This window comes from Phaseolus vulgaris, chromosome 9 (assembly GCF_051622355.1).
Source record: "Phaseolus vulgaris cultivar YP4 chromosome 9, ASM5162235v1, whole genome shotgun sequence".
NCBI classification, from domain to species: Eukaryota; Viridiplantae; Streptophyta; class Magnoliopsida; order Fabales; family Fabaceae; genus Phaseolus; species Phaseolus vulgaris.
Window position 1 is genome coordinate 38,144,328 of NC_143506.1, and position 12,924 is coordinate 38,157,251.

The window sequence follows — 12,924 nt, forward strand, 5'->3', positions numbered from 1 at the left end:
TATGTATTAATTTAACTATGGACATATTTAAATTTAAATACATTTATTTTGTCGCATTTATGTATTAATTCAACTATAGTTTTAAAAATTTTCTTATGTTATTTTTTTTCTATATTTAAAATTAAACACAAATGTCCCGAGCTCAAGAATAAGGTCTTTCTTTTAAGTTCAAGTTTATGTTATTGAATACACATTTTAGAATACTTATTAAAAATGAACAATGTTATGAATTTTAATTTTAGAAGAATTTATTGAAATTTGTATAAACTAATTAATTCATAAATTAATTATAATTTTAAAAATATTCATTTACTTGTTTTCATAAGGATATTAATTATAAATTATTGAATCTAAAAATATCTTGGAATTATTTTCTGCTTTGAATTTCATTTTGACGTCCGTTTTACTATAAGACTTGCTCTTGTACTATATAATAAATAGCCTCTAAAAGCAAGCACGTTGAGGGGTTCATTAGCTGGAAAGTGCAATAGTTGCCAAAGCCATATATAGCCATAGCCATGCAGTAAACAATGAATACAAAAAAGAATACTTTCGCTGCCAAAGCCACCACCACCATCATCTTCTTCTTCTTCTTATTCAGGTTTCTATTTCTTCCTCTTCATTCTGCTGTTTCCACTTTCGTTCCATTATGGTTTAGATGATGCATTACACTACTTACTACTATTTTAGACTGTATAAAATAGTCTAGTTATATATATATATATATATATATATATATATATATATATATATATTATCATCGTGTCTATATTTTACTGTTAAGTTAGTAGTTTTTTTCTTTTTAAATATCATGTTCGAACCTAAAACTTGTATCATCTATTAAAAAAAATATAAAACTAAAATACTTCTTCTTAAAGAAGGTTATAATAAGTTGAAAGTCTTAGATCATCTATATATATAATTAAATTATAACATATAAATAAAATATATATTTTATTTTATAATTTTTTTTTTAAGATTGAGTTAGATATAAATTTATTTATTAAATTAATATGTAAGTTAATACTTTAAAAAAAATCTCTCTGTACTTCTTTTGTTCTGGGCATCCAACAATTTTTTAATATTTTTCTTTCAAAATATTTTCTCCTGTTAGTTTCCCTCCCTCCTTAAATTTTGTTTAGATGGTGAGGAGGAAAAGTTTGGCTAAAGCACCAAAATGATACACTTTTTTAGTTTAAAATTTATTCTGATATTTTATTTTTTATAAAAAGTAAATGAGTATGTCATACTTAAAAGGATGACTTTATGAAAGTATGTTTTCAAATACAGCTTTTAATTAATTTTATTGTTTTCACGTTGAAATAATAATATGTAACATAATTTTATATTTTTTTATTTAGAAGTCAAGAAGTATATTTTTTAAGCATAAATTTAGTATAAATTTAAAATACTGTCACTTACTTGTATATATGACTTTTAAATTAAAAAAAACTATGGTGATTTGAGAGAAAAAAAATCCAATTAAAAGTTCATTTTTAAGATAAGTTCTCATTAGGTTGAAATTTAAGTCACATGTTAGAAACCATAGGATTTGTAGTACAATCATTGAGCAAAAGCTGATCAAAATGATTATTCGATAATAATTGATTTGTTTTTAAGGGTGTGTTTGGATTGAGGAGAGGATTTGAGGGAGTGGATTTAGAGTGATTTGAGAGAAAAGTGTAAAGAAAGTAAGGTTGTTTGAATTAGGGTATATTAGAGTGGATTTGTGAGAAAAGTTTATTGAAGTTTGTGTATAATAGGATGGTTGTTAGGAGATTTTTATTTTTTTTAAATTGTATAAAATGTAAGTTTACAAATTTACCCTTTTTAAAAAAAATATTTTCACAAATCAAATCAAAACTAAAATTAACTTTTATTTTTATTTTTGTTAATATTATTATTTAATAAATTTATTTTAATTATTATTAAATATGTAATTTATTTTTATTTTTATTTTTATTGTTATTTTTTATATTTAATACTATTATTATATAATCCTTTGTTATAAATAATTATATTTATTATTATTATTATTAATATTATTAAATAATTTTATAATATCAAGGGTAATATGGTCAATTCACATCATCTACGTGGCTTTCTTGACAAATCTTTGGGCACCCGTGAAGATGAAAAAATGTGTTTCAACACCTTTCTTTGCTCGCCAATGCACTGAAATCAGTGGAAACAAATGGAAACAAACGCAAATGACCTCATTCACGTACCCATTTCTTATATTCTTTTTAGTAAATTTTACAGTAATCTTAATTATATTTAATATTTTTTATATGATGATAGATGATTATTATTATTTTAATTTTTTTAATAATTTTTTTTATATAACAATAAATAATAATAATTATTTTAATTTTTTTTAATAATATTTTTTTATGTGATGATAAATAATTATTATTATTTGAGATTAATTATAAATTACCTAATAATACAAGAACTTTTGTTGAAAAAATAGTCTATTTTTTAAGTAAAAATAAATATTTCACAACTTTTTTCTCTCTTGCGGTAAAATTCAGTTTCTTGTCTTATTAGCTATCCTATGTTCTATTTGAAAATGACATTTTCCCCATTGACAGTAAAAGTGTCTGAAAGGACAATTATACATTAACTTTGTACCAACCCTACTCAATTCCTCTTTCTTCACTTTTTTTAACCTGCAAAGTATTTATTTTTGTTTTCTCAAACTCCTTTCTGAACACGCGTTTGTTTCGTACTAAATTTACTATTTCATAAATTTTCTACTAAATTTTCAGCATATTTTATTAACATACTTTTTAAAGTTTTATATTTTTTTTAAATGTTTACCAATCTACTCACTGAAATAGCTTTTAAAATAAAATGACATCCTCGTATAAAAAAACATCAGAGTGCTTGTCATTTTTAACCTCGTTATAACTCTTTACCATTATAGAAAGGTTTTATAAAAACAATTAACATTTTAATTTTATTTTTAATATATAACAGATACTTAGAAATAATTTTGACTCGAATTTAAGATCAAAATAATAAATAATTCCAAACTTTAAGAATAAAATGATAATATTAATCATCAATCAAGAACGGAATATTATAGATAAATATCATCTCAATATATAAGAGTTTGAACAAATTATTCTCAATCCCAAATGAAAGAATTAACTACTCATTGTGACTATTTCAAGTATGGACAACAAGAAAAGAAGTTTCATAGCTATAGGATTTCTTTCCTTTGGTGGCTTATGTCTCACACCTTCTATTTAACTTAATTGAACTTTTTTTTTATCGGCAATAAACTATTAAATAAATCGGTTCACTTAAGGGGTGATCCAACCCTTGTACATAAAACAAAAGATAAAAGTTCATTTCCACCATTGTATCTAACATTCACAGATTAATCCTCTACTTCCTTTCCAATACTAATAGCTATAACTGAAGAAAAAAAACAAATAACACATCAGTATTAAATCGAGTACATACATACCAAAGGTTCAAGACACCATTCAGAGAATGAGAAACTCACTGACGGTACTTAATTGAACTTAAGCTAAGTGACATATTTATTCATAATATATCATTTTGTTTCATCTCTCCTTAAATTCCAGAAAATAACACAAAATTTGGCAGTGAGTTTTTCTTTGACAAATTCAAGTACAAATAATTTCTCTAACATCTTTAAGGGTGCAACTTCTTTTTAGTTCTAAAGGTTTCCTTTGAAGCATCTATTCTTAGACAATCTTTCAGTTTATTAAAAAGATTGCAAAACCTCAAAAACATTAAAAGTCACCTTAATATCATAAATATTTGCCCTCTTAATATCATATAAGACAACTCACTCAAGGATTAACATAAGGAGTAAGTAGCAATTAAATAATAAATATTTATAAAATACAAAATTTAAAACAAATATAAAATAAATAAATAAAACAAAACAAATAAAAACATTCATAGTATTTAGGAATTCGTATTCAAAATTAAAACTATTTCCCAACAACGACGCTAATAATAATAAAATGTATAGTTAATTTTTTATTTTATTCTAGGTCTAGTTAATTATTTTTCTTTCTTCTTATTTACATTGAATTGAATATGTGTATGATTATTTTGTGAATGCAGTTTGCGAACATAGAAGGGAAATCCTGTTTCACATTATCTAGTTAGAGAAGGAAATGCCAGACTCTCCAACTCCAACATCTCAACTCTCCGAGCATGCATCGACATCCAATGTAGATCATGAGTTTAATGCTCCTGACCTTTGCTTTCTACAGGAAACAAATGGTAAAAGTTATTTATATTTCTTCATTGATCAACAATATAAGCAGTGTAATACTAAAAATGATACAGTGGAAGGGTTTCTGACTATTAGATATTATCTTTGTTTCAGAGAACCTATTTCATGAATTTTGCGTGCCCCTTTACAAGTATGCTCTAAAAGGCAATTGGACAGCAGCTAAGGGGATCTTAGAAAAAGACGATGCGAGACTGAAACATGCTGCAATAACAAGTAGTTGGAGTACACTGCTCCATGTTGCTGCAGGTTCAAACCATTCTTCTTTTGTGGAAGAGCTGCTACCCATGCTCCAAGTTCAAGACCTTTCATTGCAAGACCACATGGGCAACACTGCCTTCTGCTTTGCTGTTGCATCCGGAAACATGCGTATTGCTAACTTATTGATAGAAAAATACTCATCCTTGCCATACTTGCAACCCTTGCCAACAATCAGAGGTGGAGGTGGACACATCCCTATTCAGTTTGCTGTGATGCAAGGAAAATGTGAAATGGCATGGTTTCTATATAACCAAAGTAACAGACAAGAATTCGAAGATCGTGACAGGAGATCCTTGTTTTTCTTTTGTATAAAAACTAACAACCATAGTAAGCATTTATCATTTTTAACTCAGTTTTACTATATTGTTGATGTTCTTTACTATTGTGTCAAATTTATTAAATATTATGAACTTTATAACATTCACTCAATCTTAGAATAAAGATAATCATAGCACTAAATTATAAGAATTGTTTAGGCATACATTTATATAACACAGTTCACTATTAAAGTTGGTTACAAACTATAAAATTTCAAAGATTATATTACTTTTAATTTATTTACTCTTACAAATAACTTTATAGTTATTTTAATGACAAATATCTTAAGAAAATGTTTTAGGACGTATATAGCATTCAGTAAAGTACATAAAATATTTATCGAAATACATTTTAGGGCTGGCCTTAGAAGTGGCAAGAGAGTGGGAAGACCTAGCTTGGGCACGTGATCAAAATGAAGAAACAGCTTTGCATCTATTGGCTCTAAATAAAGACGATTTGCATTCTTGTTCTCATTGTCCAGAGATTACAGATCCCATCACGATCAACCCTGGTAAATTCTTACATTCACCAAATATACAAAAAGTTTGAGTGGCTTTGACTTATGGAGCTTTCAAGCGTGTTTCATTGCAAGTAATAGATTTTTTAAGTTGCAGGCATGAAAAAAGTTGTGACTTTTCAATTGGTTAAATATCTCTGGCAAACGATTCTTAGACGCAAAAGGTTATCGGAAGCAATTCAAATCATAAGTGATCCTTACCAGGCTTTATTTGATGCAGCATCAGTTGGTAACTTTGGATTCTTATCAGAGCTTATTAGTGCTTGTCCTACTTTGATATGGGAAGTTGACAACAAAAATCATAGTATAATTCACACAGCAGTTTTATTTCGCCATGCTAGCATCTTCGACCTAATACACGAGATAGGATTCCAAAAGGATCTTATAGTAACATTACTCGTGGATGAAAGCAATCCTTCACCTTCTCCGTCAAATATAAGAAATGCAACTATATTGCATTTGGCTGCATTGTTAGCCAAATCACATCAACTTGATATAGTTTCTGGAGCAGCCTTACAAATGTGCCTCGAGATAACATGGTTTGAGGTAACCAATCTTATACTGCATAAGTTTTGCATGCATTACTTTTTCAGATGGAATTATTCTCTGAACTTGCTCACCCCAACACTAGTGTATTTCAATAGATAGGTAGATTCAACCCTATTCACAGCATGGAGGGTTTTGGAGGATAATTTAGCATATAAAGCCAATTTGGTGAGAATAGGGATAAGTATGACTAGCAATATTTGTTGTTTGTGCGGGAGGAAGAGGAAATTACGTCCCTTCCTTTTTTGTACTTCTAGACTTGCCTGACTTGTGTGATCTAAGTGTTACGAATGGATGAGGTGACATCGACAGATCATTGGGAGCCAAAAATGCATTTTTCAAATTTTAAGCTTAGTGGGGTGAACAAAAATGTTAATCAAATTTGGGTTTGTGTGTGAGTAGCAGTTGTAGGTGAGTTATGAAAACATAGGAATAAGAAAATTTTTAAAAGTGGCAGAATAGATCATATTGAAATTTTTACTCTGGCGCAATTGGTGGTTTGGTCATGGGTTAATTCCAAAACCCGCAAGGTAAGTTTTTCGTATTCTAATTGGTGTCTTGAGTCACTGATATGCATGAAATCTGTTAGAAAATGTTAGGTGCTTTTTTATGTGGGATGAGACTTTATTAGGGTTGTTATACTATTGTCTGTTTTGTTTTTCTGTTTCATGTGATTTTGTTTGTATAAGGAGTTTAGAGAGAAAGGTGTCTTGATTTGTATAAGGGTTGAGGTATCTTTACAATATTTTTATTTATCTATTTATTTTGTTGATTAAAAAAAATAGATAGATAGTTAGATTTTTTATTCTAAGACATCCTTGAGTTTTGACACAAATTGAATCTGGATTGGAGACCTAGTGTGTTTGAGCAGTGTATTTGGTGAAGGGTTGAAGTAAATGGAATCAAACAATTCTTTTAAGATTTGAGTACTTAGAAAATATGACAATTACAGTTGCTGAGTTAAGCTTTATAAGACTACGTTGTCATTAAACTGTAATTTAAGATATGATTTTGATACGAAATCATTGATTATTTTGTATTAAGTTATAATATTTAAGAAAAAGTTATTTCTTATAACATATAAACTTATAACTATTGATATTTAACTCTTCAACATATATATGTGACAGGAGGTGAAGAAGATAATGCCTACATCATTCATAATAATGAAAAACTCTGATCTCCAAACTGCTCAGGAATTATTTACAAAAGAACATGAAGGATTGAGGAAAGAAGGAGAAAAATGGATTAAACAGACTGCTGAATTTTGTATGCTTATGTCAACTGTTATTACTACAGCAGTGTTCTCCGCTGCAATTAACATACCAGGTGGTATTGATGATCAAACAAAAAGACCAAAATACATGGACCAAACATCATTTCTGATATTTGCAATATCAGATGCAGCGGCTTTCATCTCATCTTCAATTGCAATATTAATATTTTTGTCTATTCTCATCTCACGTTATGCACAGTATGACTTTTACAAATCATTACCTTTTAAGTTAATATCTGGACTTATAACTTTATTCCTCTCCATAACATTTATGATGGTAGCATTTGGCAGTTCCTTTTACATAACATACACCTATGATTCGAAGCTGGTTCCAGATTTAGTTTCAATAGTTGCAATGCTACCATTATTTCTGTATATACGTCTACAATATTCACTATGGTTAGATATAATCAATTCAATCTTCTATTGGAGGAAACTATTTAGGCCAAGTAAATGTATGATTTACGACTAAGGAGGTGGTATGACTTATGGAAGGACCAGACCAGGAGGTATTAGGAAATTTATGCTAATTTGGACTCTGGTCAGAAGGTTTTAGGTGTTAGATTTGTCCACCATGGTTTTGATGTAATTTGAACGTGTAAGATGAAATTTTCATTTAATGTAATTTTAATAATTACCATTTTTGGTGAGTTTGGATATGTATCAATGTGATCTTAACATATATATTTTGATTAGTTCTTTTTTACTGAGATCAAACACTAAAAAGATGTTTAATTTTAAGAGGGATTATAATCCTTTAAGAGTAGTATAATCCTTTCCTCTCTCAGAGCATCTTCCAATTGGATTTCAATATCTACTTTATCTATCACCCTTATTCTTGCAATCATTTTTTTTCTTTATTTATATATAAAAAAACCTCATTCTTTTTTTAATTCTCATCATTGCTTCCGTGTACAATAATGTAATTACTTTAGGTAGACTTTGATATTATTTATCCATCAATGTACACCAAAACTATTTGCATGATATTTGCTAAGTTTTCATGACAATTGTCATCGAAACTATTTTTCAAAGAATAATGTCATTCATGTTTTTAGTTGAATTGAAGTAGTTATTTTTTAATCGATGTTTGCAAAAATTATTTTTAGGATTAATTTTATTTGGTAATAATTTGTGTTTTTAATGGTAATTGAAATACTCTATACAAATAAGAATATTAAAATTTAATAAGATTATGTAAAAACTAAAAAACATAATTGGTAATTTAGAAACTAAATAATTGCACTACAAGAAAAACTTGATTTAGCTTCCAAATTTTTGCGTGGGTCATTTGCGGACGCTACTCTCGTCAGCCAAAATGAGTAAAAGCCCACGCAAGATTTACATTGGACGCAAAACGGACGCATATATTGATTTAATTTTTTGTTTTAAAAAAAAAATTTGCGTCGGCCGCGGCCCATGCATATTCGTCTGTTTTGGTTTGCCCACAGAACCCACGCATATGCGTCTGCTATAGCTCACGCATGTTTAGAATTTTAAAATTTAAATATTTTTAATGTATAATAAATATTTTAATATTTAATTCTTTATTATATTTATTTTAGAATTATTTCTTTAATTTTATAATAAATTATTTAATTTATCAATTTTGAATATAAATTAATTAAATTAGATTTATTAAATTAAATAAGCGTTTGATTTAAAATTAATTGAGTAAAATAAAATATATATTTAAATTATTTAAATGTTATATAAAATATTTGTTTATTTTAAATATTATTTATTTTAAATTTATTTTATTTATATATTGTCATAACTATTTTATTTTTGAAATTATGATATAAATTAGTTAAATTAAATTTATTAAATTGATGATAATAATATTAAATTTATTAAATATTAATATTAATACTAATAATATTAATAATAATATTTATAATAATATTAATTATAATATTAATTATAATATTAATTATAATGTTAATTATAATATTAATTATAACATTAATTATAATGTTAATAATAATTTAATAATATGTTAATAATAATTTAATAATATGAGTATAATTTATTTTATTATTAATAATAATAATTATATTAATATGTATAAATTATATTAATAATAACTATAATAAAAACGATAATATGGCAAAAGAATTTGTCTGGTCTAGTAGTTAATGCTTCCCTGAATCACTGGAAAGACTTGAGTTCGAATCCTAGCTGTTGGAGGTTTACTTGGAATATTAATTGGTGGGGACTTTGTTTCGAGTCCTATCCAGTGCAGAATGTTTCCAACATTATACAATAATTGAGCTCAATAATATTTTTGTTCGCTTTTTACTACAAAAGTAATGAAGTTTGTCAATATAAGATAATGATATATTAAAGAATACGGATACTAGAGTGAGTTATAGAAAGATCCTAATACTAATAGGATGTATTTTCTAATTATTAGTTGTTTCTCTTTATAGAGGAGAATAATTGAGTGTCTTTTCTAATTATCAGTTGTTTATCTTTACAGAGGTGAATTACCTTTATTTTGTCTTTGTGTGTTATTACAAAGTGGACTTTAAGCCTAACTCAACCCCATAAAACCGGTTCATGAGGTTGAGGTTTGCACCCACTTATATACAATGAAAGGCTCTAATCTCTAGTCGATGTGGGATCTCCAACATACCCCCCTCACGCCGAGACTGCCAACTCGTGCGTGAGACTATATATTATGGGTGGTCCGATAGCGGTCTGATAAGCCCAACAAATACTCGCTAGGATAGGCTTGAAATGGCTCTGATACCATATTACAAAGTGGACTTTAAGCCTAACTCAACCCCATAAAACCGGCTCATGAGGTTGAGGATTGCACCCACTTATATACAATGAAAGGCTCTAATCTCTAGTCAATGTGAGATCTCCAACACACCCCCTCACGCCGAGACTGCCAACTCGTGCGTGGGACTATATATTATGGGTGGTCCGATAGCGGCCCGATAGCGGGTGGCACGATAGGCCCAACAAATACTCGCTAGGATAGGCTCGAAAATGGCTCTGATACCATGTTACAAAGTGGACTTTAAGCCTAACTCAACCCCATAAAACCGGTTCATAAGGTTGAGGTTTGCACCCACTTATATACAATGAAAGGCTCTAATCTCTAGTCGATGTGGGATCTCCAACATGTGTCATGATTCTAGTATTTAATTATTGATTCTAGAATGAATGTACTACTTGTATATATTCAGACCATTTGTTTTGATTTCAATAACAATAATAGAGAGATATTCATTCTCATATCTTTTACCTTCCTTTTACTCTTTTTGTTCTCTTTTATTCATCTTTGTTCTATTTTGTAATATGGTGTCAGAGCGCTCTGATTAGAGTTCTGGTTGCTACATTTATCTATGGGTGAAGTTGTTTCTCACAAGATCTTTGTTCACCTTACCGTGTTAGTTAATTAGATAATTCATCCTTGAATAGAGTTTACTCTCTCATTACACAACAAGAGAGACAAGTTTTTGGTGATCAATCCAAGGCAATGATTGCTACTAGCAAAGGAGGTTATAATAACAATGCTACGACCTATGGCATGGGTGGTGGATATGGAAGAGGAAGCTATGAAGGAGGATATACTTCCAAAATTTGCAGTTATTGTGGAAAGACAGGGCATACCATTGATACATGCTATAAAAAGCTTGGTTTTCCACCTCATTTCAAATTTAAAAATCAGAACCATCATCAGAGTAATGCAGCATTTCACAATAAAAATTTTAACAATAATGAGCAGAATCATGAAAGTTCAAAGTCAGAAGTGGAGTCTCAACAAATTGGTTTTACTCTTGAGCAGTATCAAACATTGTTAACTCTTTTACAACAGGTCAAATCCAGTGACAATGTTTCTAGTCAAGTCTCTGTTATTCCTTCTAACATGACAACACAAAATGGTAATAACTTTATTTCTTCTTTTAGTTCTTGGATTATTGATAGTGGTGCTACTGATCACATTTGTTCATCCTTAACTTTCTTCACTTCGTATCATCAAATTGATCCTATTTATGTCAAATTACCAAATGGAAATCAAGTCATTGCCAATTATTCTGGAAGTGTTTTTCTCAATCAAAATCATGTCATAAACAATGTTTTGTATATTCCTTGTTTCACTTTTAATCTTCTTTCAGTAACAAAATTGATTGATAGACTATCTTGTGTTCTTACCTTTGATTCTAATGGTTGTCACATTTAAGACAAAAACTGCTTGAAAATAATTGGTTATGCTAATATGCAAGATAGACTTTATATACTCAGGATCCCATCTTACCAGAAATTTCAAATTAAACCCCTTGAATCTACACACATCATCAATATTGTTAATGTCAGTGCTAGTGATCTAGAAACCCTTTGACATTTTCGATTAGGTCATATTTCAAATAAATGTATTGATGTTATCAAGAATAAATTTCCTTATGTTAAATATAACAAATCTTTTGTTTGTGATGTTTGTCATTTCTCAAAGCAAAAAAGACTTTTTTTTCCTATTAGTACATCTAAATCAAAAAAATGTTTTGATTTGATTCATGTAGATATTTGGGGATCATACTCAATACCATCAATTCATGGTCATAAATATTTCTTGACCATAGTTGATGATTATTTGAGGTACACATCGATTTTTCTTTTGAAACAAAAATATGAAGTTGTTAAGGTTTTGGAACATTTTGTTATTTTTGTTCAAACACAGTTTGAGATAACAATACAAATAATAAGAAGTGATAATGAAACTGAGTTTTTCATGATTAATTTTTTTGTCAGTGATGAGCATATATTTATTCACACTCACTAGCCTTATTCATAGATTATTGGACTATAATAATAAATAAATCCATTGTTTTAATTAATATTCTTATAATTGGGTTTATTTGAGCCTTAAATATTATTATTGTTAATTTTGTCTTTTTAGAGTAAATTATCCAGAGGAAGCATCTACCTTTGTGAATGGGCAAAATATGCAAAAGTCCAAGTTGCTTCTTGAACCAAAACAGAAAAAATATTCTCAGGAGAAGAAAGAGAAAATAAAAGCTACAAGATTCCAGAAACAGAATTGGAAGCAAATCTTCTGCAAAATAAAAATAATTATGGAAAGTGGAAACTGTTTACAAAATCTAAACTGCAATATTTTCCTAAGATCCTTGGAGCAGAAAAGCCTATAAAAGGACACAAGCCTATAAAATATCAAGGAGAGAAAAGGGAGCTTCATAGGGTTTTCTTAGTTTATTTTCTTCTTAGTAATTCTTTTGTTTTGCCTCCGCATGGAAGGCTAAACCTTTTTGGTTGATTCCTTTGTAATTTCCCATTGAGTTCTGAGGTTTTGTTCAATAAAAGTTTTGATTTTTAATTATCTATAGCAGTTGTTTTAATAGTCTAATCTCCTGAAAAACTAGCTTTTGTGAGAGGTTGTACTTGAACGCATGATTGAGAGTCTTCCTTATCTTAAACTTTGGTTTCTTAGTTAGTTCGCATTGTTCTAATTAATTTTTTGGGCGCATGATTCAAGAGAAAGGAGGTAAGCATTCCCATGGAGTATACGCATGGAACAAAGTGAGAATGGATTAAACCAGTAGACGCATGCTTTACTGGTGAGTTTCAGTTGAATCAGATAGGCGCATGTTCAATCTGGTTTAGCTCTGTTGGAGGATTGAGAAATGATTAATCTTTAGAGAACCTGTGAAGAATTCAATGGTGGAAGAACTTGGGATCAACCGCTTTTTATTT

General features: G+C 28.7%; 1 protein-coding gene across 1 annotated transcript; it reads left to right on the forward strand.

Moving 5' to 3' along the window:
* Positions 1–439: 439 nt before the first annotated feature.
* LOC150025304 (uncharacterized) lies at positions 440–7,914 on the forward strand. The gene is made up of 6 exons (XM_090295878.1): positions 440–601; positions 4,111–4,272; positions 4,379–4,870; positions 5,217–5,372; positions 5,476–5,924; positions 7,055–7,914. Exons 2-6 carry the CDS (start codon positions 4,164–4,166, stop codon positions 7,670–7,672), a joined length of 1,824 nt encoding a protein of 607 aa, XP_090152004.1. The 5' UTR covers positions 440–601; positions 4,111–4,163; the 3' UTR covers positions 7,673–7,914.
* Positions 7,915–12,924: the final 5,010 nt, after the last annotated feature.

Bases quoted from the DNA above. Each gene is read 5' to 3' on its own strand.
- LOC150025304 (XM_090295878.1), top strand. From the start codon at position 4,164: ATGCCAGACTCTCCAACTCCAACATCTCAACTCTCCGAGCATGCATCG. The intron at 4,871-5,216 runs GTAAGCATTTAT...AATACATTTTAG, and splicing joins TATAAAAACTAACAACCATA to GGCTGGCCTTAGAAGTGGCA. The intron at 5,373-5,475 runs GTAAATTCTTAC...TTTAAGTTGCAG, and splicing joins TCCCATCACGATCAACCCTG to GCATGAAAAAAGTTGTGACT.